The 25,913-nt window shown below is 55.3% G+C and overlaps 3 protein-coding genes across 3 annotated transcripts; 2 read left to right on the forward strand and 1 right to left on the reverse strand.

The window, feature by feature from the left end:
* The first annotated feature begins 232 nt into the window (after positions 1-232).
* On the forward strand, positions 233-4,085 carry PROCR (protein C receptor). Its single transcript, XM_069865301.1, has 4 exons — positions 233-600; positions 700-936; positions 1,971-2,237; positions 2,319-4,085. Exons 1-4 carry the CDS (start codon positions 546-548, stop codon positions 2,429-2,431), a joined length of 672 nt encoding a protein of 223 aa, XP_069721402.1. The 5' UTR covers positions 233-545; the 3' UTR covers positions 2,432-4,085.
* A 4,488-nt stretch (positions 4,086-8,573) lies between these two features.
* DNAJB11 (DnaJ heat shock protein family (Hsp40) member B11) lies at positions 8,574-19,513 on the reverse strand. The gene is made up of 10 exons (XM_069865267.1): positions 19,407-19,513; positions 18,382-18,538; positions 17,526-17,623; positions 16,855-16,987; positions 15,891-16,033; positions 15,259-15,341; positions 14,433-14,490; positions 13,740-13,851; positions 12,970-13,129; positions 8,574-8,978 (listed from the first exon to the last, which is right to left on the reverse strand). Exons 1-10 carry the CDS (start codon positions 19,472-19,474, stop codon positions 8,914-8,916), a joined length of 1,077 nt encoding a protein of 358 aa, XP_069721368.1. The 5' UTR covers positions 19,475-19,513; the 3' UTR covers positions 8,574-8,913.
* Positions 19,514-19,843: 330 nt separating this feature from the next.
* TBCCD1 (TBCC domain containing 1) lies at positions 19,844-24,876 on the forward strand. Its single transcript, XM_069865238.1, has 7 exons — positions 19,844-20,170; positions 20,254-20,403; positions 21,198-21,564; positions 22,270-22,456; positions 22,602-23,099; positions 23,447-23,610; positions 24,387-24,876. The coding sequence occupies exons 1-6, from the start codon at positions 19,847-19,849 to the stop codon at positions 23,574-23,576; spliced, it is 1,656 nt and encodes a 551-aa protein (XP_069721339.1). The 5' UTR covers positions 19,844-19,846; the 3' UTR covers positions 23,577-23,610; positions 24,387-24,876.
* The last annotated feature ends 1,037 nt before the right edge of the window (positions 24,877-25,913 follow it).

Below are 25,913 nucleotides of genomic sequence, written 5' to 3' on the forward strand. Positions count from 1 at the left end.
CGGAGGGTGGGGAAACTGAGGCAGGCACCGGCTGCTCTCCCTGCGTTCAGCTGGGCTCAGACCCCTTGGCTGTCGCTGGATGTCGGAGGCCAGGCTCCCCGCGTGTCCGGCAGCGAAGGAGTGCGGGTGGCTCGGGCTGAGGAAATGGGAGCGACCTGGCCGGACTCCCGCTCTCCTCCTCCAGCCCCACCTCCCCGGTCCAGCTTTAACTCCCTGTCAGGCCGGCGTGGGGCCACCATTCCCATCCCCATCCTTCTCCCTGCGCCAGACTCCCTCTGGGGCCACCATTCCCGTCCCTTTCCCTACGCTTAACTCCCTGCGAGGCCAGCTTGGGGCCACCATCCCCATCCCTCTCCCCACCCTTGACTCCCTGTGGGGCCACCTCTCCCGTCCCCATCCCTGCCTTTAACTCCCTGTGGTGTCACCATTCTCGTCCCCATCCCTCTCCCTGCACTTTACTCCCTCTGGGGCCACCATCCACATCCCTCTCGCTGCCCTTCACTCCCTGCGGAGCCACCATCCCGGTCCCCATCCGTGTCCCCACGATGCTGCGGTTGCTGCTGCTCTGCGGAGCCCTGGGCTGTGGGGCAGAGCAGGCAGGTAGGGCGAGGACACGGTGACAGCGGGCTCGGAGAGACTTGGGGTTGGGGACACGCACGGCTTACGAGGACGGTGGGTGATGTCCAGCATCTCTCGCAGCCCTGGCCACCTTCACCATGCTGCAACAGACCCGTGTCTCCGACGGCAGCTCCGTCTTCTGGGGGAACGCCAGCCTGGACGGCAGGCTCAGCCACCTCCTGGAGGGGTTCAACGTCACCCAGGTGCTGCCGCTGGAGCCCCCCGACGCCTGGGCCAGGCGGCAGCAGTACGTGGACACCTACCTGCTCTACTTTGGCCAGCTGGTGAAGCTCTTCCACAAGGAGAGACCCATCAACTGTGAGTGGTACCCAAGGGGATGCAGGGATGGGTCCCACCGGGGAAACGGGACCCCCAGCTCTGCCTGGGCACGGGAATGGCTCTCCAGGGCCAGCGGAGCAGAGGGATGGGGACACGGCCACATGCAAACCCTCGCTGGGGGCAAAAGGAGCCCCTTAAGGGAGCTGGGGAGGTTTGGTCTGGAGCCCACCTCGGGAACAGGGAGATGCTCGGTCTCCTGCCGCCCCTGGGGAAAAGGGCTGGGGGCTGTGTGGGACTGTGAGGGGCAGGCACCCCACCTGCACCCCCTTTTGCACATTCTTGCCCTCCACCTGCACCTCACCTTCCTCCCTGCACCTTGCCTTCACCCTGCCCACAGTCTCCTCGTGCCCTGCCTGCTCCCCACCTCCCTGCACCCTGCTCGCTCCGTGTCTACACCCCCTGCATCCCCCCTACCCCCACCGGCACCTCCTTTGCGCCCCCCCTGTACCTCACTGCCCCAACCTCACGCCCCACATACACTTCGTTTCTCCTCTGCCTGCGCCCCTCACACCCTGCAGTGTTTGCAGGACACCGAGGGTGATGGTTTTGATGCGCTCCCGTTCCCCCTGCCGTCCCTGCATGATTTGACTTTCATTCTTCTCGTTACCCCCAAACGAGCTTTGCCCCAGCTGTGTGTTTCCTCCCCTGGCCCTTGGGGAGCCCTTGCTCGCCTCAGAGTCAGCGCTCTGAGCCCCGCAGCCCCCTGCCCCATGCTCCCTCTCCCCACAGCCCCTTGCCCCACGCTCCCTGGCCCCGCGGCCCCTCGCTCCCTGCTGTGACAGCGATGTCCGTCTCACTCTACACCCAAACCCCTGGCGCTGCGGCTGTGCCGCGTGCTCATAAGGAAGGGAAAACCAAGCCTGCTCGCCCGGTTATTGGGAAAGTTGCTGCTGCAGCTGAACCGAGTGAAAACGAAGCTTGGGGTGGGGAAACTGAGGCTGAGACCTTGCAGACTCAGCGCAGGGCTGGGTGCCGGGCGCGGTGCCCCTGACGTGGTCGCTCTGTCCCCGCAGACACCCAGCGCCTGCGCTGCCACCTGGGCTGCCGCCTCTTCCGTGACGGCACGGCCCACAGCTTCTACGAGATGACCCTCAACGGGACGGCCTTCCTCAGCTTCCACGTCCCCAACGCCACCTGGGAGCGGCGCTGGCCCGGGCCGCACGCGGTGGCCGCCTTTGCTGAGAAGGAGCTGATGAAGTACCTGACGACCACCCAAGACCTCCAGCATTTCCTCAACACCACCTGCGTGGGGATCCTGCAGGCTCAGAGCACACAGACGGGTCCGTGCCAGGGCCGGGGACACGCGGTGGCACGGCTGGAGGGACCCTGGTCGTCATCTCCGTCCCTCTTGCCTCTTGCAGGAAAACAGAGCGGCCGGTCGCACGCCCCGCTGGTGCTGGGCCTGATCGTGGGGACCGTCGCCTTGCTGGGCATGGCCATGGGGATCTTCTTGTGCACAGGAGGGAGCTGCTAGCGGAGATGGACCCCGTCCCACGTCACCCCATGGAGGCAGGGGATGGACCCATCGTCATCCTGTGGTGGCAGGGGGACAAGGACCTGTCATCATCCCGTGGGAGCAGGTGGTGGACCCATCATCACCCTGTGAAGGCACGGGATGGACCCACCATCGTCCCTTGCTCCCCTTCCCTCCCAGCAGCACCAGTGTGGGGCTGCGGGTCCGTCCTGGGGAGCTGGGGGGGGGGTTGGTGTTGCCAGCCCCTGAGTTGGACCGAGTCTGTGAGGCCTTTGGAGAGAGCAGGAGAGGGCAGGGTTTGGCCACCTGATCTTCACTCACTGCGCCTGCAGCTTCGCTTGGACTCCATGAAGTCATTTTCTAACAGCCGAGTGGCAACACTTCATTTATTTTTCATTTCCACCTCTTTGCGTGAGCCACCAAGGCCAAGTGCAGACAGGGGTGATGGGACAGCATTACTGAGCAGATCACAGGATCACACAGTGGTTTGGGTTGGAAGGGACCTCAAAGCCCACCCAGTCCCACCCCTGCCATGGGCAGGGACACCTCCCACTGGATCAGGGGCTCCAACCTCATCCAGCCTGGCCTTGAACCCCTCCAGGGATGGGGCAGCCACCACTGCTCTGGGAAACCTGGGCCAGGGCCTCCCCACCCTCACAGCAAAACATTTCTCCCTAAGATCTCATCTCCATCTCCCCTCTTTCAGCTCAAAACCATTCCTGTTGTCCTATCCCTGCTCTCCCTGATCCAGAGCCCCTCCCCAGCTTTCCTGGAGCCCCTTTCAGCACTGGAAGGTGCTCTAAGATCTCCCCGCAACCTTCTCTTCTCCAAGCTGAACAACCCCATCTCTCTCAGCCTGTCCTCGTACAGGAGGTTCTCCAGCCCTCGGATCATCTCCGTGGCCTCCTCTGGACTCTCTCCAACAGCTCCATGTCCTCCCTGTGCTGAGAACTCCAGAACTGGACCCAGGGCTCCAGGTGGGTCTCACAGATGGAGCAGAGGGGCAGAATCCCCTCCCTCCCTGCTGGTCCCACGGCTCTGGATGCAGCCCAGGACACGGGTGGTTTCTGGGCTGTGAGTGCACGTTGCCGGCTCACGTTGAGCTTCTCCCAGCACCCCAAGTCCTTCTCCTCAGGGCAGGTGACCCCATTCGCTGCTCTCCCATCGGGACGTGCATCCCCAGGGATGTTAGGGGGCGCCAGGATCATGCAGGGCAGGCGCAGGTGATGCGCTGGAGACCCCAAGGTGAGAAAATGCTCCTCAAGGGGCGGCCAGAGAAAGGCAGAGCTGTCTCACTGCCTCCGTACAACAGCACCCGTGGCTTTATTCTCCTTCTCTGCAACCCAGATCTGGGCTAAAACCCCACTCTTCGACCGTTTGAACTTTGGATCGATAATAAATTCCTGGCTGCGTCTCCCTTTCACCCACAGCGAGATTTTGAGCGTGACTCCTTCTTGTGCTCCTTCCCGAGGCCGGGAAAGGCTGGGGATCGGCCAGGAGCTGGCTTGGGCCACCAGAAGAGGGGACAGCATGGGGGCAAGGAGCTTTCCTGGATTAACTTTCAGCTCATTCCTTTCTAAATACTCTTCCCTGTGGCTCAAAGCAAGAAAGGGTGGGAAGATGGGAAAAGAGATGCAGGGGTTGGGAAGATGAGGTCGCTGCTGTCCTCAAGGAGGGTTGGAGGAGGAGGTCTCCAAAGCCCACATCTCATCGCCCTGGCCGGCGGCCACCCCAGCAGCTCCCGCCTCCCCCAGGCTCTGGGGGCAGGGGCCGGGCCCTCCCCACCCTTCAGCGGGCGCAGTTACGATAGAGAAACAGCAGCCAAGAGGCCAGAGGCTCCAAAACAACGAGGCCGACGCACGGGAACGTCATCGCTCGGCCTCGGAAGATGGGCCCTTGGCGGGACCTCTACTGCGGGCCAAGCACTGCGTGTCCCCACCGCGGGCACCAGGGACATGAGGCCAATGCTGAAGGTCAAAGGCAGGAGCTTTGAACCCCGCTGAGGGATGAAAACACAGGCAGCATCCAGCGGGCAGAAATTGCTGCATTCATGGCTCTGCTTGGGCTTCTGGCATCTCTGCTGCTGGGAAGTGGAGGAGATATTGCACCATGGTCCCAAGACCTCGTTCTGAGGGCCCTGGGCGCAGCTCCCTGCTCCCCGCGGGGACACCCCGAGGCTGGGACAGTGCTGGGCATGGGCTGGCAGCAGGGATGGCACCCGGCAGAGCCCCCGGGCTGGAGAAAACGGGGAGGTCGGGAACACCAGAGCTTGTTTTGCTTTCTGCTTCTGACCTGCGTCATCTTTCGGACAGATGAGGAAGTCTCTGCTTTAAACCCTGCTGGAAAAGCCTTTTTCCTTCCCCTGGGCTCTCTGTGCGTGTTGGTCGCAGCAGGAGAGCGCTCCAGAAAGGCTTTGCGGCTGCTCTGGAGTCTCCACTAGGGGATGGGATCCCCCCCCAGATCCTGAGGAGCAGCCTCATTCCAAATGGTGCCCGTGTCAACACCCCCACAGCTGCACCCCGTGCCCCAGGGCACCTCCCTGCTGGTGACCGGCACCTGGCGTGGGCTCAGCAGCCAAGAGACAAGGGTTTATGGCAACAGCATGTGTCCCCTGCTCCAGCACAGCCCTAAATGTCTCTTCCTCATCCCAAACCCCCTCATCACAGGGCCAGCTGAGAGGATCAGCGTTGGTGCCTGCCCCAAGCTCACGGAGGCTTTACCCAACCCCCAGAGCAAACCATCCCGGCTCTCCGCCCCGATCGCCCAGAGGCTTTGCTTTCCCCACTCCACGTCGTTCCCATCGCTCAGCCCTGCTATCGCGGCTCTGGACAAGGGCTGAGATAAGACGCCCAGCCTTGAACTTTGTTCCAGCCAGACGCCGCCAACGTGCTGGGAAGCAGCTTTCCCCTGCGCCCTCGTGCCCCGGGTGCCTCACACAGGGTGGGCAGGGTCCCCCTGCTGCCTTTTGGGCATCAGCTCGCGAGGCCGGCGTTCCCAGCTGCGGGGTGTTTGCTTTCCAGCAGCATCCTGCTCCCACCGAGGGCGGGCAGCGCCCTGGAAACACTGAACGGCAGAGGAAAGGGCCGTGCTGCTGAGTCCCTGCTTGCAGGGCGCACGGGTACCCAGGATCATCTCTGCCCTCTTCCCTTTCCTCCCACCTCCCAGGTCAGTGAGCCTGAGCGACCCAGAGGAAATGGGAGGAGGAAAGCTGGCTGCTGGCCACCGTCCCGATGGAGCAGGGCTCCGTGGCAATCAGCATCACAGAACCATGGAACGGTTTGGGCTGGAAGGGACCTCCCCTCCCACCCAAAGCATTTGTGATTCTCCCATTCCCAAAACAGCAGGGACTTTGTGAATCATGTTTCAAGGATGAGTTTTTTGCTGGGAGAACTGAACAGCAAACACGGCTCTAGCTAAACCTTCAACAATCCTTGACCGTGCAGGGATTTAGGGTAAAAGGTGACCAGGAAATCAGGGTGGTTTTGATTGCTCCAGTTTGGGAAAAACAGGATTGCTTTGAAGGGACTGGAAATGAAGGCTGTGCCTTCCAGGATTCCCAGCTCAGAGGTCTGCACCTTAGTCCCAAATGAAGAGGTGGTGATGTGACCATCTAAGCCTCCTAAGAAGCACTTATAGGAGACAAAGGAGTCCATGCACACCATGACTCACCAAAAGAAGGGACACAGGATGTCCCAGACCCCAAGCAGCTTCCACGTCCCCCTGGCCAGACACCCTGGAGCCCTTGGATGACAAAGTTGGAGAAAGCCTGGAAGCTTTGTCTGAAGGTGGGAAAGGTCCAGGGAGGACCCCAGCTCTGCACACAGAGCCAGTGGGAAAGGGAAGAGGGAAGGAAGCAGGGCTGCCTGATACGATATGGAGGTTTCTTTTCTGTTTTTCTTCTCTGCCTAGTAAAAGCCAGAGCTTTGCAGCTATTGTTGCTGTTCCTCAGAGCACCGGCCTCTTGGAGGAGTTACAGACCCACAATGAAAAATAACGACCCTAAAAGCCACAGGAAGGAAAGGAATTCACAGGAAAAGGAAAAGCAGCAGCAGGAACAAGCACTCATGCCTGAAATAAATGCACTGCCTGCTGCTCAGGGGGCAGGTAGGAAAGGTTACGCTGCCTTCAGCTGTGGAGGAGCTGAGACTTTGGTGCCAAGCCCTGGCTTTTGGGCTCTATCGCTCCAGGTGAGCCCTGGCAGCAGGGCTGAGGAATAGGAAAGCAGTAAGGGAACTGCTAACGGGCCCTGGAGGGGCTGAGACAGCGGGCAGCAGCCCCATGCCCGGGGGCATCGGAAGGACATTCTTTGAAATAGAAGGTTTCATAGAAATCCGAGCTAAGGGGGAGGCAGGGGCAGAGCTGCCCCGGAGAGAACGGGTCACCCAACAGGCATCGGAGGTGGCAGCCTCAGCTGGGATTAACAGTTTAGGCTCCCAGATTTTGAGGAAGACGAGCACCAAGACGAAGGATTTGGCATCCCAGGCTTGCCTCCCCCTGCCTCAGCTGTTCCCAAAGCCCCTGCGCTGCTCTGCCGAGGCAAACGTACAAAGGATCCAACAGGAAACCTTCCCGGTGCGCCTGCTTCCGCTGCATCAGCTCCTGCTGGAGTAAAGGGTTGGGTGGGACGAGGCACAGGGGCTGCTCCGCACCTCTCCGTGCTCACATCGCAGCTACTGGAAGTTCACAATGAGAACAAACAACAAAACCAAACAAGCTGCCCTGGGCCTCCTGCTGCTGCTCCCCAGCAACCATTTCCAGGTAGAAAAAAACAGATCCCATCCACTTCCCAGGTTAGGGAGGCAGGGGATGAGGGGTAAGGCAGCAGCTGGAGCACAACTGGAGAAGGGAATGTAGCTGGAGCCCAGGGGTTCTGGGAGCAGCTGAGGGACTTGGGGCTGTTTAGCCTGGAGAAGAGGAGGCTGAGGGGGGACCTCATTGCTCTCTGCAGCTCCCGGGAAGGAGGTTGTGGTGAGGTGGGTGCTGGGCTCTGCAACCAAGGAAAGAGACGAGAGGAAATGGCCTCAAGTTGGGCCAGGGCAGGGTCAGATTAGATATTAGGAAAAATTTCTTCACTGAAGGATTGGTTACGCCCTGGCAGAGGCTGCCCAGGGCAGGGGTGGAGTCTCCAACCCTGGAGGGGTTCAAAAACCACGGAGAGGTGGCACTTTAGGACCTGGTTCAGCAGGCAGGGTGGGGTTGGGCTGGTGGTTGAGTTGGATGGGCTGAGAGGGTTTTCCCAGCCTTCATGATTCTGTGATTTCCACTTCATAGCCCCCGAGAAGCCCAGAGGGAAGGAGCAGATTCCTGTCCTACACGAACAACTGTCTCGCTTCTCTTTCTGCCTACATCCCTGCATCCCTGTCTGACAGACGCTGACAAATGCTTTAGGGATCGCTCCTGAAGAACCTGTGGAGCTGAGAGCCCGAGCCTTAGAGCAGAATGGTCTTCACAACAGAGACCAGAGCAGCACAGGTACCTCCCTACCAGGTTACTACGCCCTGGGTTCAAATAAAGCAGCTACAGAGCTTTTCCCAGCCTCAGCAGCTGGAGTTTCCCCCTTTACGGCAACTCACAGCTTGGAGGGACCATTCCTTGTTAGTCCAGCAACTCATCCCAGCGCACGGGCTGCTGAAACACATAACCAGGTAGTTTTTGTCATTCCAACTCAAATACCTTTATTTCTGTGCTGGCAGCTTCACCCGTCCTCACAGAGGACAGAGCGCAGGAGGTCAGCAAACATTTCCAGACACGCTGTTGGTCACATTTGGGGGGCAACAAGGAAGAACCAAGGCCACTCAGGCCACTCTCATGATTTCCCAGTACCCCACGGTGAAAGCTGGAGGAGCCTTTGCAAAGCTGTTGTGACTTCAAACTTAAAACCAAGTGTTAACTTCTAGGACAAGAGGATGCTTGGTAGTTAAGAGTCCACAGGAGCCTTAAGAGGACTCTTTCCCCCTGCTTTCCCAACCCTGTGTGGGGCCAGGAGGCTCTACTGCCAGTTCATTCCCAACACCACCTCCACTCCTACCCCAGGAACACCACGCTCTGGACTCAGAGGGGAAGTGGAGGAAGGGCTGGGATTAAAAAACCCAAAATGACTGACACAAAGGACATGAAAAGCAGGAGAAGCTATGAAAGTACGTTGAGATGGTCAAGAAAAGTCACATCAAAATATATTTAAAAACCAGAAATTCCAATCTGCATGGAATTTAAAACTCCTTTCCCAACCTTTTTTTTTCCCCTGCTCAAGGAGTCTTTGTTGCTCCAGGAGGTGGAATATATGATAGGCAGCACCAGTTGTGTCCTGAAAAGGGCAGCATCTGCCCCTAATGCGTCTGAGCACTTCCATCATTTACAAAGGAAAAATTAGACATACCTCAACAATTGCCCCCCCTCCCTCTTTTCCATTCTACAGTGGTCGGGAGAAGAGACGGAAAACAAATCTGACGCTTCATTTGCAGTTAAGTCAGTTCTTCCCCGCATCAATACCCCTGCAAGCCGTTGTAGACCTTCTGCACCGGCCCCTGTTTCAACAACCGTTTGAGACCTGCAAGAGAAAGCAAAGTATTACTGCAAGAGAAAGGAAAACATTACCACCCAGCCCAGCCAGGCTGAGGATGCTGTGTTTGCTGTTCCTGCTGCGTTTACACATCTGGCTCCGTGTATCTGAATAACGCAAACACCAGCACCCCAAAAAAGAGAAAAGGAAAAGGAAAAGTGCTCCTGAACTCAGTGACATGACAGCTTTACTCCTGCTCCTTCAGCACTTATACAATCACGGAATCGTTTGGTTGGAAAAGACCTTTGAGTCCAACTGTCCCTGTCCACTAACCCAGATCCCTGAGCACCTCACCCACCCGTCTGTTAAATCCCTCCAGGGATGGGGACTCCACCACCTCCTGGGCAGCCTCTGACAGGGCCCCAGGCCCTTTCGGTGGAGAAATTGTTCCTGATGTCTGATCTGAACCTCCTCTTTCAACAAGGAGAAGCGTGACCAAGTTCAGTGAAGCTGTAGCGGTGGTTTCATGTGCTCTTGCATCCCAGTGGTTCCAGGGAGAATGACTTTGCTGCTACAAACTCAAAGCTCAGTAAGATCCTCACAGCTCCGTAAGAGATAAAGTCAACTCCCAGAGCTACTTAGCTGTTGAAGTCGATAACAACTCTGTCATCTTAAGTACAAATATTCAGCAAGTTGTTTTGTTGTTGCACTTCCAGGTCTAATTCATCAAGCTCACCTCCCCAGGCTCCTGTAGATCCCAAGAGAAAACTGCAAGCAGTGAGCTGGGGAGTGCTGTGTGTGAGTCCTCCTGGACCTGCCAGCTACTGAAACTCAGCCTGTCCTTGTACCAGAGGTGCTCCAGCCCTCCCATCATCTCCCTGGCTTGCTTGAACAGATCCATGTCCCTCCTATCAATCAGTAATCAGAAAGCAGAGGTTTTCATGCTGGTATGCAGTGCCTGGGGACAATACTGCCCACTAGAAGCAGTCCCTGAAGGCAAGCGAGAGAAGCAAACTCCTTATCTGTGGACTTAAGCATCTTATTGAAGGCCTGAAACCCATAAGTCTTTTTGAAGGCCACAGAGTTTCAGAAAGGGCTCTCTATGACTTTACAAATATCTCTTCCACACCCCTGAAAGCCCATTCACAAAACATTTCAAAGAACTGACTGCTCCAAGGTCCTGTCAGGACAGAAATTCTTAGCAGAGCAGGATAAGAGAAGAGTGAGTCAGCCCTTAAAACCCTAATAGCTCATCTCCCGGGGTCAGCACGATCAGGGAGACCAGCTGCTACTTAAAGGGCAAATCCGCACAAACCAGAGGAAGCGGAGCGGGAAGAAGGGATGTGTCATGCTATTTTTCTAGCGATAATCAGAAGGGACTCCCTCTGTAGAGTCACCGTGTCCACACGCTGCCAGGGCTCCACTGCCCTGGCCATGAGGCCCCTCAGGGCACGGCAGCAGCTTGGCTCCGTCTGCCATCAGAAACTGCCGAGCCGAGCAGGGTCTGCTGGGACCCACAGCAGAGAAGAGAACTCCCCACACCTTGGGTAACTTTCAAATAGGAAAAGAAATTCAGCTCATCTGCTGTAATTCTGCTGTTGGATGTCCCCAAAAGAGCACCAGTCTGGCAACAAAGCACACAGAGGGTAGGCTTGCACCTCGCCACGACAGAAGACAGAGCCTGTCCTCATATGGCAGGTGCTCCAGCCCTCGGATCATCTCTGTGGCCCCCTCCGCACTCGCTCCAACAGCTGCCTGTCCTCCCTGTGCTGAGGACTCCAGAGCTGGACCCAGGGCTCCAGGTGGGTCTCTCAGAGTGGAGCAGAGGGGCAGGATCCCCTCCCTCCCTGCTGGTCCCACGGCTCTGGATGCAGCCCCGGACGCAGGTGGTCTCTGAGCGCATGCTGCTCTCTCATGTCGAGCTTCTCAACCCCCAGCACCACAAGCCCCTCTCCCCAGGGCTGCTCTTCAACCATTAACAACCAGTCGGGTCTTTCTCCAGGGGAGAGCAAGGCAAGGCCACTTCCCCTCCACTGCCACAGGAGGCTCAAAGCTGCTTCCTGGCTGCGGGTGAGAGGATGTGCCTCCTGGACGTGTAGTTCCTGGAAAGGAAGGACATGGCTGGAGAAAGGTGTGCTCAGCAGCCCTGAAAAACAGAACCACTCCCGTACCTCGTTTCCTAGTAGCCAGCTCCAGGCAGGAGCGTGGTGGCCAGACGGACGCCCTCATTACCGCGCAGAATATTTCAACATGTATCACATGTTCAACCAGGAATTCCTGCCAGGAATTCTGACATCTGGTGCTACTGCACCTCAGGCATTTTTCACTACAGCCAACTTTGAGATGTTTCTGACACTGCCAACAGGCTTCAATACAACCCAAATGCTTTGCTGCCTGCTGCTGCTCTCTGAGCACTCCGGAGTTAAACATGGGATCCACGACTCCAGAACAGGGCACAAACAAGTGTCCGCAGAGATAACGAGAGACGTGTCAAAAGAGAAAGCCACCTCTGATCAACAGGCAATAAATTCCCTGATGTCACCCTGGCAGGAAAGTGAGCATATTATTCTTCTGACGCTAAAGCTCGGACTGACCAGAGCGGTGCTCTCAGAGTCAGGGTATCTTCTGAGTGCCCCAGAGCTGTACATTTGGTTAGGAGATAAGAAATCGGGACCACTGCCAACAGTAAGAGAAAAAAGGGAATGTTTTGAGTTCTGAAGCCTACTGTTTCCTTTGAATATGTACGCTGAACCGCTGCCACGCAACAGACCTATTCCCTCATAAAACTCCTAGAGTCACCGGGTGTTTGGAGATATTCTAGCACACAGGAATCTGACTGCCCACCCAGGCACCTTCCCTTGGGAAGCATGGAATGGCTTTGGGAGGGAGCGAAACACCCAAAGGTCTCATGCCTGAACACACTCATGCCAGCAGCATCACTTGTCCATAACGACGTGTGAGAGGTTGGACAAACACGAATGCTTCTGTGGCTGCTCCATGCCCACCCTCTTCTAATCTGCCAAGAAAAACAGCTGGAACAACCTCATGTGTGTTCGAGAGGTGCTGTGGCCTCACAGGAGGGACATGGAGCTGTTGGACCAAGTCCAGAAAGAGGCCACGGAGATGATCTGAGGGCTGGAGCACCTCCTGTATGAGGCCATGCTGAGAGAGTTGGGGTTGTTCAGCCTGGAGAAGAGAAGGCTGAGGGGAGACCTTAGAGCAGCTACCAGTGCTGAAAGGGGCTCCAGGAAAGCTGGGAGGGGCTCTGCATCAGGGAGTGCAGGGACAGGATGAGGGGGATTGTTTTGAGCTGAAAGAGGGGAGACTGAGATGAGATCTCAGGGAGAAATGTTTCCTGTGATGGTGGAGAGGCCCTGGCCCAGGTTTCCCAGAGCAGTGGTGGCTGCCCCATCCCTGGAGGGGTTCAAGGCCAGGTTGGATGGGGCTTGGAGCAATCTGGGCAGCTGGATCAGGTTGCTCCAAGCCCCATCCAACCTGGCTTTGAAACAAACACCTGATCGCACCCTCTTTTCCTATACGGCCACGAAGCACTTTGAGTAGAAGGAGATGTAGAGACGAACAATCCTTCTCCTGATGCTACATGGTACTGTCTACCCCTTGACCACAGAGGGATTTTCTCAAGCCTTGCCTCCAAGAAAGTAGAAACAGGGGCTGGAAAACAGCTTGTGATTCCATTCCAGCAAAGGCAAAGGAGAAAGAGGCTAAGCCCAGGAAGTCTTTCAGCTCAGACAGATGGCAGCTACAGAACAAAGCTCCTGCAAACCTGCCAAGTGCTACATCCCAGCTGCAGCACATCCCAACCTAATCCAGATCTCTATAACTGTAAGCAGCTGTGCTCACTTGCTTCAAAGAGAAATAGAAGTTAATCACTGGATATCAGGCAACTGCAATACGTTGTACAAAGGCCACAGGCAAAAAAAGAACCCCTCCTGACCACTGCTTCAGTTGTGCCAACCTCTTATCTTTGGTGAGAGCTCTGTGCAGCCCACTGCCACGACAGAGCTCTAAAAACACGCACCTTCCCGCTGTTCGCTTGTCAGCTGCTCTTTGGGGAACTCCACATCAAATGTTATTATTAGTGAGCCTTTTATATTATTGTTGTCAAAATTTGGAAGACCTTCTCCTTTCTTCCACAGTTTGGCTCCAGGTTTCGTAATTTTATCCCGAGCAATGTGGACCTAGAGACAAAAGACATTTAGGCAAATGATTTAAATTAGACATTAGGAAGAAATTCTTCTCCTTGAGGGTGGGGAGGCCCTGGCCCAGGCTGCCCAGAGCAGGGGTGGCTGCCCCATCCCTGGAGGGGTTCAAGGCCAGGTTGGATGGGGCTTGGAGCCCCTGATCCAGTGGGAGGTGTCCCTGCCCATGGCAGGGGTGGGACTGGATGGGCTTTGAGGTCCCTTCCAACCCAAATCATTCCATGATTCTATGATTTTGGAACATTACTGGTGTTCTGCCTGTGTACCCCAATACTCCAACGCCCTTTCCAACCCACTGAAAAGCTTCCCCTGATACTGAGCAATATTTAAGGAGTCCAGGCAGTATTTACTGCCAGGAGACATGCAAGAACTAACACCATGCTCAGTAACTACTGTGACTGCCCAGAACTGAGCCCCCCGCTGCACATCCCTCGTGCAGGGCTGGTTTTGGCTCCATGGGAACTGCTCTGGAAGGCTCTAGTGGAGGAAGAACTGCTTATGATCTCCACACAGACCCTGGGCAAGCAAACCCTCAGCCCAGAGGACCTGCTGTAACTTTCTGCCTCCACACAGCAAGCCGCTGCCTCACCTTGTGCCCATCCAAGTGGGTGATATCCATCTCAAAGCCCGTAAGTGCCTCGACCAGCGAGATCGTCACGTTTGTATACAAGTCATCTCCTCTTCTTTCAAAGACCGGGTGCCTGTGGAAATAAAGAGATATCAGAACTCTTCTTCCCCATAGAGGAAATGGGTCCTTCAGCTCCAGCCCCACTCTTCGTGAGTGTGGAGAATTCAGAGGAGAAATTCAGAATTCAGAGAAATCAGAGGGGATGTAAAGAATGAATGAAATTGAGCTTTGTTTTCCTGTGAGATATGAACTACCAATAACCTTTCTATTTCTAGGGCAATGAGTGGTGAGGCGTGCCAAGGAGTTGTGACTCACACAACAGTTTCCTTAGTACAGCATGGCCTCACGATACGGAGATAGTAAGTTTATGGAAAAAGAAGATATCCCATGTGATTCACACAGGAGCTACCAATGCGTGCCAGAATTCCAGCCAAATGAAATAAAAGGGGAATTATCACAGCATCTTAACAGTGGTGATTCCAGCATCATCAGGGCTGACCGTTCTGCACAGCCCTGAGGGGCAGACTCCCAGCTCCACCAGCTCTGCTGAGGGGTGGCTACAGCCCGCCAAGAGGGCGACGCTGGCCAGAAAGCAGCTTGAAGCTTCCCTGTACCGTGAGCAGAAAGAGTGGGCTTGCTAGGCCAGTTACTTACTTAAGAACTTTAATTTTGAAGCGCAAATCCCCCGGCTCCCCATCCACATGGGGCTCACCTGTGGAAAAGAGAGCAAAGCTCTGATTAGAGGAGCTGATTGGGAACAAGTAAAGAAACAAACAGCACATTAAACATTACAGAGATTCGCAACTCACACGTTAAAGGAGAAAACCAACCAGATGATCTTTACATGAAAAAAACTTGCCTACACACATCACAGAATCATAGAATGGTTTGCGTTGGAAGGGACCTCAAAGGCCATCCAGTACCACCCCTGCCACAGGCAGCCTGTCCTCATATGGGAGCTGCTCCAGCCCTCAGATCATCTCTGTGGCCTCCTCTGGCCTCACTCCAACAGGTCCACGTCCTTCCTGTGCTGAGGACTCCAGAGCTGGACATTGGGCTCCATATCTAGAGCCTAGGACTTTCTGAGTATTGCTGCAATGAGATCTCATACCTTTCTGGTGTTCTGAAAGACTTGTCTGCATGTTAATGATATCCTTTAGCTGTTGAAGGACTTTATCTCCTCAGGCAGAGGGGATTTCCTCACTTACTCAAGCCTGGAACAGATGCTCCAACCCCAAAATTATCCGAAACTCCAGGTTTAGAGTTTTTTTTGTATGTACCCCCAGGATCAGCAAAGGGAGTGGAACTCGGAGTGTTATCTGGACTTAGCAAAGAAGCTGTCCCTGGATGTCAGCAGCACACAGACGATCACCGATCTGTTACCCAAGGCAGGGCTTAGACACTTTCATTGCCACGAAGACCAGCCTTGGGTCACAGAGAAGGAGCAAGTGAAGTCAGGCAGCAGTGCCCGCAGACGTACCTTCCCCAATGAAGGGGTATTCCATGCCATCCCTCACGCCGGGCTCTATCTCCACCTCTAGCGTTCGCTCCTCATTCACAAGCCTGCGAAGGGGAAGAGCAAGCACTAAGTCTTCAAGAATAATGATAGAACCCTCTTTATTATTGGGCTAACAAGAAAATCCCTCCAAGGTAACACACACTCGCCCCTTGCTCATGCCTAAAACTGGAGGGCGAACACCGTCTTTCTTGTCTGCTGATACTCATCCAGCAGAGAAGGCAAAGTTAAGCTTCTAAATGCACTCTCAGCATCTGGATGCGTGACTCCACCACAGTATTCTGTGCCCAAATCTTCCCCGCTGGAAACTGTGGGCTTCCTTGGTTTTGTTTTTTCACATGCAGTTGTGGGGAATTCACTGGAGTATGGCTGGATGTTCCAAAGAATTAAAGATTGAAAGAGTAAGTTGGGAAGCTCCGCATCTAAGAGCTGGCCATCTCCACTGTAGGAACAAAGCCTGGCACCTTGGGAAAGAGAAACTGGTTTCCTCAGCTCTTACTGGTAGCACAAGCACTTCCCTCCATCTAGTGGCAGGTTTTGAATAAACATCCATCTATCCATCCATTCATCCAGCAGTAAAGGGTATAAAAACTCACTTGACGTTGGGACATTCGTCACAAACAACTTCTTGAGTCATCTGGAAGCGCCCAGGCCCCAGCTGGGTGGTCCTCATCTCCTGTCGGCAATTGCATTTCCGTTTGCCAGGCGCCTGTCTTGCCACCGGCTTGTTCCTGACAACCTGCAGAAGGAGAGAGAGGTCAATCCCAGCACTCCGGGGAGCACAAAGCTTTGGATTTGTCAAACACAATGCGGTTTTGTGTGACAGCAGTTTGCACCTTACATCTCTTGCCGATAATGCATTAAATACTAGAAAAACTCCCTCTGACATTGCTGTTACCATTTCTTTTCTTTTTCCTGCACACTTTCTAAATAGGAAAGGACGGAACACCTCACACCTTGGTTACGAGAGCTCCCTTGTCCCGCACAAATGATTTGGAGTTCCCCATTTACGCAGATGCTCATGACACAAACTCAATCTGCGCAAGTTCTAACACGCAGAACATCTGGGTTTGTCAGCACCAGAAACGCAGCTTGCTTAAAAAAGTAATTAAGAGGCTACCATACGCTTGCCAAGTGTGCAATCCAGAGATCTGCAGTGACGTGTTTGGCCATATAAAGAGTCCAGGAAAAATCCCCAATGTGGTTTAGCAAGGATTGCAAACCGGATTTGAGGCTCAGGACGGGTGCTCAGTCACTGAATTCTAGAGAGACCACTCACTCCTTTTCCAGCTGGGCTACCGCAATGGAAAAGCCATCGCTCGTCACCCACAGCCAGTGTGGGAGCAAGAAACTTCCTTTTATAACGAAAAGGCCAGATAAGCAAACGTACTGTTTTTTCAGTTAACTACTAGCAACAGCACCTCAACATCCTCCACTGTCATAGGCGGGCACCAAGAGCCTTAGCTTTGTTCTTTGGGAGAAGAAGCTGCTCTGAGCGGAGGCCAGGCCGGGCAGCTCAAACCTGTGAGTGCACCGGAGAGGGCAAGCAGTCAAACTTACTTCTACAAAGTTTCCTGAATAGACTTCTTCCAGAGTAACCTCTAGGTCCACAATGATGTCACTTCCACGGGGAATGTTTCTGTCTTGTTGGCGAGGGTTCCCTCCAAACATGAAGCCAAAGTCCCCAAAGAAGCTGGAGGAAACCACACCAATTAGTTCAGGAAGGGATTCTGATCAAACAAAGCTTTGACAGACAGAGCCACCCAATGTGCTGCTTAGCAAAAGCTCCCACTTCCCTATGGATCAGCCTCCTCATGGTACAAAAGCACCATGGGAAACCCAGGTACCTCTTTTTCCTCCTCCAGAACACAAGCCAACGCCTTCAAACAAAGCACTTGCTTTGGAAATGCTTTCTGTGCTAAGCAAAATCAGTTTTGGAGCAGGAGTTGAATGCCAACACCTCAAAACCTCCTCACAACCTAGGGGAGGTCCTCTTCATATGGAGAGAAGGCTGGCTTGCTAGCCAGCTAGGAGGCTGGCTTGCAGCAGTGCAAGGATGAGGTGGATGAGGAAAAACTCACTAGTGAGTCTCCAAGGTTTTCCTTCAAGCAGACGGTGAGAGTTCTCACCCGGGAGAATTACATGAGATGAACAACTTCAGGAATTATTATAGTCAACATGAAATTAGCGGCCCAAGTAGGGAACAGCCTGAAGAGGCGAAGTTTCCTTACTGTGAGAAGATGTCTCCATGGGAGCTCTGGTGCCCATCCTTCAGCCCCTCCTCACCGTACGCATCGTACTGTTTCCTCTTCTCCTCATCCGACAGCACCTGGCAGAGGGACACACACGAACAGGACACTCACCCACAGCCAAACTGGGTTGTTTAAACAGAATCTCACCACAATTCTTCTCTGGGGGACACGCATCAGTGCTCTATGTTACAAAAGTGCTGCACTGGACTAGAGAAGTTAAACATCTGTCCCTTAAAGCCATAAAAAGTACAGTTGGTAATGAAAACAGCAGAAACAATACTGAGTTTATCTCAAGGATTAAAAAAAAGAAGCAGAAGGAATAATTCAAATCATAAAATCACAGAATGGTTCTTGCTGGTCAACACTGCCTTCCTCAGGGCCTCTGCTCTGTGAGGGCCAGCAGGAAACCAGCAGTGACAGAAGGGAGACAAGAGCCTCTCCTCAGCTTTCCTGGAGCCCCTTTCAGCACTGGAAGCTGCAGTAAGGTCTTCCCAGAACCTTCTCTTCTCCAGGCTGGACAACCCCAACTCTCTCAGTGTCTCATATGGGTGGTTCTCCAGCCCTCAGATCACTGTGGTGGACTGCCTGAACTTTACTAGAGGAATGGGGGAGGAGGGTTTGCCCCTGTGCCCTACAGAAGGGCCTTTCCATCTCCTAGAAACCCTCCTTTCTCGCTCCCTTGAACGTTACAGGATGAAGCCTCACGGGACAGCTCGTTGGCCAAGCTCAGCTTCACGCCCCTAGCTGTATCACCAGGAATCATACCCACCCTCAACTGTCTGGGAAGGTTCTCCCAGTTCTCCACACAGCGTCACCCCGACAGCTCCCACCTCACCTCATAGGCAGCCCCCAGGTCCTGGAACTTCTCCTGTGCCCGGGGGTCATCAGGATTCCTGTCGGGATGGAGCTGCAGCGCCAGTTTCCGGTAGGCCTTCTTGATGTCCTTGATGGATGCGCCGCGAGACACCCCCAGGATCTTGTAAAAGTCTCTCCTGCCAGGGGAGAGAGAGGGGAAGGGAATGGGATCCATCAGGGGGAACGTGAGGTGTCAGCCACGGGGGAGCTGGAGCTGCCTTTGGAGCTGGGGTAGAGGGGAGCCCATTGCCTGAGTGTGGGGGAGCACGACTGGAGCCTGATCCTTGGAGCAGGAGAGGGAGCAGGGTCTGTGCTTTATGAGGGGGGCATAGGATTGGATCCCATTCCCTGGAGCTGGGGGGGCAGTAGGGAACGGCAGGGGGGAGTCAGGATCTGCTCCTTGGGGAGCAGGATTCGGGCCCATTCCCCGGAGCCGGGGATCAGGGGCTGTTCCTTGGAGCTGGGGGGCGTGGAGCAGGGAGTGGGGGGCGATCGGGGCCCGTTCCTTCGAGCAGAGAACAGAGGGGATTGGGGCCTATTCCTTCAAGCTGGGAGGGAGGGAGAGCAGGGAACTGAGGGGGATCAGGGCCCGTTCCTGGCTGGGGTGGGAGCTGGGAGGCACAGAGCAAGGAGCTGTGGGGAGGGAGAGCAGGGAACGGAGGGGATCGGGGCCCGTTCCTCGGGGCTGGGGGTGAAGAGAGCAGGGGATGGAGGGGATTGGGGCCTGTTCCTTCAAGCGTGGGGGGGAGAGCAAGGAACCGGGGGGATCGGGGCCCGTTCCTACGGGCCCCGATCCCCCCGGTTCCTTGCTCTCCCCCCACAAGCCTTGGGGGGAAACAGGTCCGTTTCTGGGAGCTGCGGGGCGCGGAGCAGGACACCGGGCGGGCTCGGGGCCCGTTCCTTGGAGCCGGGGGGAAGGAGAGCCGGGAACGGAGGGGCTCGGGGCCCGCTCCTCGGGGCTGGGGGGAGCCGGGGGGCGCCGAGGCCCGCTCCCTGGGGGCTCACCCGGCGGCGGCCTCCCCGCAGAGGCAGAGCAGCAGGAGGCAGAGGCGGCCGAGGCGGCCGGGGGCCATGGCGGGGAAGCGCCGCTGTCCGCTCGCCGCGGCCCAATGGGCGCCTCACACTTCAGCCCCGGCGCGGAGCCGCCGCCCAATCGCCTGGCGGGACGTGGGGGCCGCGGCCAATGGCGGCGCCTCAGCCCCGCCCCCGGAAGTGGGGGCGGCCCCGCCCCCGAGAAGATGCTCCGCACGCTCTGATTGGCTGCCGTCCGGCGAGGCAGCCAATAAGAGCGCGACGAACCTCATTTCTCCCGCCCACCCCGCGCGGCAGCCAATGGGGAGCGGCTCCCTAGCGCAGAGACGAGTCCTCCGAGCGGGACAGAAGGGCCGCCGCTGTGGCGGGCGCCGGAAGTGGTAAGTTGAACGCCGGAAGTGGAGGGGGTCTCCATGGCGGCGGTGCGGCTGTGGGTGCGGACGGAGCCGTTCCTGGCGGGGCTGCTCCCCGCGCCGCCGCCCGCCCGCCTCGGGCCCCGCTACCTGCGGAAGGTGGCGGCGTACGCGCGGGCGCGGCCGGGTTGCTTCCCGCGGCTCCCTTGGCCCCGCTGGCGGCACATCGCCTGCGGGAAGCTGCAGCTGCGCCGCGAGATCGCCTGGCTCTACTTCCAGCTCTTCCACAGCCTCCTCCACCCCGACCCGCCGCGCCGCCTGGAGCGGGCCGAGGCCGAGGCGGCGTGCGGCAGCGCCGAGGAGCTGGAGCGGCAGCGGAGCGAGGCAGGAGCCGCGGCCCGGGAGGGCGGGGGGCGCGGGGCCCCTCCGGCCCGCATTAACGCCTCTTTCTCTCCCCTCTGCGCCAGCTGTCGGTGGACACGCTGCAGTTCCTGCTCTTCCTGTACATCCAGCAGGTGAACAAGGTCTCGCTGCGGTGCTCCCTGATCGGGGAGGAATGGCCCAGCCCCAGGACCAAGGCGCCCGGCCTGACTGGGAAATCCGCCAGCGAGAATAAGGTATCTGGGGACGTGTAGGATTCTTCTCGTGTGGATGTTGGGAACCTGCAGAGTTCTGCCTTAAGCGGGGCTGCGGAGTGGTTGGTTTATTCCGAGGGCCTGCAAAGTGGCTCCCGAGAGGGTGTAGCCCTGCTGTGGTGAGGCCTGAGCTGGGGTCACAGAATCATTTAGCTTGGAAAAGACCTTCAAGATAATCAAGTCCAACTTTAAGAACGGCACTGCCAAGCTCACCATTAAACTATATCCCTAGATGCCACGTCAGCTGGGGTTCTAAATCCCTCCAGGGATGGAGGACTCTACCGTTGCCCTGGGCAGTCTCTGCCAGGGCTTCCCCACTCGTTTGGTAAAGAAGTGTTTAACAATATCTAGTCTAAACCTTCCCCGGTGCAACTTGAGGCAATTTCCTCTTGTCCTGTCTATTGTTAGCTGGGGGAAGAGCCCAACATCCACCTCAGCATGACCTCCTTTGAGGGAGCTGCAGAAAGCGATGAGGTCTCCCCTTGGCCTCATCTTCTCCAGGCTAAACAGGGGAATGAGGGGGATCCCTTCCAACCCAAACCATTCTGTGAGTCATTCTCGAATGAAATATTTAGTATTTGGAGTTAAGATAACGTGCTTTTCCTGAGGAGTGGTTGCCGATGGGTCTGGCTTCCCTTCTATGTTTTAGAAGACCAGCGAGCAGCAGAGCCCACCACGTTTGACTCATTTTCCTTGTTGGTGCAGGCAAGGGTGCACGTTGCTTGGCAGCTCTGCGAGAACTCACCTCTCTCTTCTGTGTTTTTCTGCCCGCTCAGAACTGGAACGATCAGGACCACCACGCCTTTGTGCTGAGCCATCTCTCAGATATGCTGGAGCTGCTGCTGGAGCCGGAGCAGCTATCTGCCTCTTCCCACCCCACCCACAGTAGCTTGGTGTCCTATGAAGCCATCTGTGCCCTCAGCTTCCTTATTGAAGGGACCGTGAGCAAATCCAGGATGGTCCGTCCCCTGCATGAGCTTGCCCTCTGGCAGCCCTGCCACGGGCAGAACGGCTACTCCAAGGTCTCCAAAGCCTTCTCTTTCCCCAAGCTGGAGAGCTGGCTGCGGGCATTGCTGACAGCAAACCCCTTTGGAATGACTGCCTGCCTCAAGTCTGGGAAGAAACTCGCATGGGCGCAGCAAGGTAGAAAGCTTTTTGTAGAAAAGTGAGTGACTTCATAGAATCAGAATGGATTGTGTTGGAAGGGACCTCAAAGCCCACCCAGTCCCACCCCTGCCATGGGCAGGGACACCTCCCACTGGATCAGGGGCTCCAAGCCCCATCCAACCTGGTCTTGAACCCCTCCAGGGATGGGGCAGCCACCCCTGCTCTGGGCAGCCTGGGCCAGGGCCTCCCCACCCTCACAGCAAAATATTTCTCCCTAAGATCTCATCTCCATCTCCTCTCTTTCAGCTCAAAACCATTCCCATTCCTCATTCTGTCCCTGTTATCCCTGATCCAGAGCCCCTCCCCAGCTTTCCTGGAGCCCCTTTCAGCACTGGAAGCTGCTCTAAGGTCTCCCTGCAGCCTTCTCCAGGCTGAGCAACCCCAAGTCTCCCAGCCTGGTCTTGTACGGGAGGTATTATTGGTTGGTTTTGATCTTTCGCTCTGCCCCAACTTCTGGCACTTGTGGCTGCTGCGTTTTGCTGAACTGCCTGGTGGACACAGCTGGTGTGTGAATTGTTTGCAGTTTGATGGTTCCAGACTAGAAGTTTTGGGCTGATTATTTTCTCAAGGGTTTGCTGAGTGGTGTGAGCAGTGAACATTGTGTCTGTGTCTTTGCAGGAATTGCATGTAGTCTTGTGCTTTTTTCCAGTTAAAATGCATTGTTTAACTTTTAATTTGCAGTTGAAGGAACAACCAAGAGAGCCAAGATTGCTTGCAGCACACGTGTTGTGCCTGAGGTGTCCCCCATGGTGATCATGAGCCAGGTGTACAAGCAGACGCTGGCCAAGAGCTCGGACACCTTGGTGGGGGCTCACGTAAGGATTCATCGCTGCAATGAGTCCTTCATTTACCTCCTCTCTCCCCTCCGGTGAGTTTTTCTTTTAGGACACAGCTAGGTGTTTCTAGCAAGCTTATTAAAGCATTAAGTTTTCGTTAGGTAGACTGAGCAGGACAGAAGGCCTGGTTTCTGTTGTTCCTGCTCACTGTGTCTCTGCTCTTTTGTCCTTCCGCAGGTCTGTGACCATTGAGAAGTGCCGGAATAGCACTTTTGTCCTTGGCCCAGTGCAGGCGTCTGTTCACGTCCACAGCTGTGACAACGTCAAGGTTATTGTGGTTTGCCACCGTTTGTGCCTTTCTTCCACCACCGGCTGTACATTTTACATCCTCACACCTAACGAGCCCGTCATCCTCTCGGGGAACCAAGCAGTCAGCTTTGCCCCGTTCCACACCCATTACCCGATGCTGGAGGATCACATGGCTCAGGTGGGCTTGGCCACGCTGCCCAGCTACTGGGACAGCCCCGTGCTGGTGTGCAAGGAGAGCGAGGACACCAGCGTCTTCCGCCTCCTGCCCCCCTCGGACTTCTACACCTTCGTGATTCCTTTTGAGATGGAAGGAGACACCACGGAGACGCCGGGTGGGCTTCCCCACGCCTATCAGAAGGCGCTGAGCCAGCGAGAGGAGAAGGTACAGAGCTGGCAGAGAACGGTGAAGGAGGCAGGCCTGACCAAGTGAGTTGCAGCTCAGCTCAGCCCCACCAGCAGGAGATTTGTTTGAAGGGTTTCAACAGCAATAATTTACTCGTGGGCTGGTTTGCGTGAGCAGTGTCTTGTGTACCATTTCTAGAGTACCTGTAGTTAGAGTCGCAGAATGGATTGCAAGGGACCTGGAAGCACCGAAAAGGTCCTTTCCAACCCAAACCGTTCCATGATTCCCAGTTCAGACAGGCTGGGAGCCAAGCCCAGCTCTTATCTGATAGAAATGGATGCTTGTTGTGGTAGCGAAGGTGAGGTAGGAAGCGGAATACTGTAAATAAATGGGAGCTTTACATACTTCACTGCTGATCCTTTGATTTCAGGGATCAAAGGAAACAGTTCCAGATGCTGGTGGAAAACAAGTTCTATGAATGGCTGGTTCAGACAGGGAATCGTCAGCAGCTGGATAGCCTTATCCCTCCCACAGTCGGCTCTGAGCAGGCAGCAGGATAGCGCTGGGTTCCTGTACAGCAGAAGCCAAGGAAGGGTGAGTAGAGGGCATTTTCGTCATGATTCTTCTCTATCTGTAAGAATTATCCTGTGTTTGTGTTCAGAGGCAGAAGTGGAGGGGGGTGGCTGTTCAGTGGAAGCTCTCCCAAGTGCCTTGCATTTGGTTTTTGGGTCTTATTTTGCAGTCAAAACCTCTTTCCAATTGGAATCTGTTCCCTGTGTGCTTAGCACCTTCCTTGTTCTCTGCAAGTGTGCTGTTTGATTGGTCCGGGATGTGTGAAATCTAGTCTCTTATTTATGTAGGTTCTACTATACTCAGGAGTTATACTCAGGAGTAAAGTCAGGACCTTGAATTTTAGGAAAGCAAGCCCCAGCTGTTCAAAGTGTAAGTCAATAGGACCCCCAAGAAACTCCTCTTGGGGTCAAGGAAGCGGAGCTGGTAGATCCTTAAAGATCCTTTCCATAGAATCATAGAGTGGATTGGGTTGGAAAGGACCTTAAAGAACATCCAATTCCAACCCAAGAGCTTTCAATCTCCTGGTGTAAGAAACTGGAAAAGGGAGCCAAGACAGGAGCCTGGCTGAGCCAAGACCTGATGGGCAAACCAAAGGGTAAGAGGGAAATGCACAGGCAGTGGAAGCAGGACACTGTTAGGTTTATGGTTGGACTTGATCTTCAAGGGCTTTTCTGCCATTGCCTTTTTCAAACTGTTAGAAAGTTTGTTTGTTTTTTTTTTTTCCCCTTTTCTTTAGTCTTTGAGTTGCTTTTTCTTTGCTGTTTGGAGTAAAATTTGCTCCTCTGGTTTTGCTACAGAGTTCTGGGCGCAGGCAGTGGCATAGTGAAAACAGTTCTCATTTGGACTTTGCAGCCGTCCTGACTGAACACGTTGGATGTGGATCTGATGCCGGCCTCTGTGTGGACTGGACTGTTTTAGGATTTCTGATCACTGCCGCTTTCCCCAGAGCATGCTCTAACGATTCTGCTGATGGTTGAGAAGGAGCGTGTAGCTGGAGGGTGATGAACAATTCCGCTTCGTTACAGATCGTTAGTGGGGAGGCCGTGGTGCCCATGTATCCAAGCAGAGCTGGATGCAGGGCCCTGGCTGTCATGTGCATCCTCAGGATATGAGCCAGCTGCAAGGGTTTTATAAGTGGGAGAAGGAAATGTTTGATTGTTTTTAATGAATGAAATTCAATGGATTTTTTTATCTGAAGATGGCACTTAAGCACTGTGATTTTATGGAATTCACTTTCTTAGACATTTGCATTGTTTTGACAAATGTCAATAAAACAGAGTTCTTGGATGAGCCTGGCACGTGTCCTAGGGGGAAGTGGTTTTAGCGGCACAATGGGTGGAAACATCTTTAGTGCTTAATGAGATGTGAACCCAGTGGCTGAGAGAGACATGGTAATTTATTAATGGCCATGGAGTTGAAGGTTCTGAAGCACAGCAGTTGTATTCAAAATTTCATACCTTTAATACTTCATAGAATTACAACACAGGGCAGGGCCTCCCCACCCTCACAGGAAAACATTCCTCTCTCAGATCTCATCTCCATCTCCCCTCTTTCAGATCAAAACCGTTCCCCCTGTCCTATCCCTGCACCCCCAGATCCAGAGCCCCTCCCCAGCTTTTCTGGAGCCCCTTTCAGCACTGGAAGCTGCTCTAAGGTCTCCCCAGAGGCTTCTCTTCTCCAGGCTGAACAACCACAACTCCCTCAGCCTGTCCTCATAGCAGAGGGGCTCCAGCCCTCGGATCATCTCTGTGGCCTCCTCTGGCCTTGCTCCAACAGCTCCATGTCCTCCCTGTGCTGAGGACTCCAGAGCTGGACCCAGGGCTCCAGGTGGGTCTCTCAGAGCGGAGCAGAGGGGCAGGATCCCCTCCCTCCCTGCTGGTCCCACGGCTCTGGATGCAGCCCAGGACACGGGTGGTTTCTGGGTTGCAGGTGCACGTTACATAATCTAAGTGGCCTCTCAGCTTTCTAGCAGTAGGAGCTGTAGGCAACAAGACACCTGAAATGGGATGAGGATGTGATGCTGCGTGTCCGTCTCCTGCGTTTAGCAGGGCTGTGGCAGCGTACGCAGGGCAGCAGGCAGAACTGTGTCTGCTTGTCCTGACAGATTTGAAACAGGGTCTGTGCGTTTCGGGCGCTGCCCTGCCAGACTCGTTTCCCTTTGTCTGGTTAAGCCTTTGGGCGAGCACAGTGAAAAGCTGCAGAGGTGGTTTTAAATCATGCACCGGTGGGGGGGTGTGAGTGTGTGCAGGCCAGCAATCCTCGCTCTCCCCGCTCAGTGTGGGGCTGAAAAAAGGGCTTTAGCTCCAGGCACAGAGAGCGGTGTA

The sequence above is a fragment of the Phaenicophaeus curvirostris genome, chromosome 10 (assembly GCF_032191515.1).
Source record: "Phaenicophaeus curvirostris isolate KB17595 chromosome 10, BPBGC_Pcur_1.0, whole genome shotgun sequence".
Classification (NCBI taxonomy): domain Eukaryota; kingdom Metazoa; phylum Chordata; class Aves; order Cuculiformes; family Cuculidae; genus Phaenicophaeus; species Phaenicophaeus curvirostris.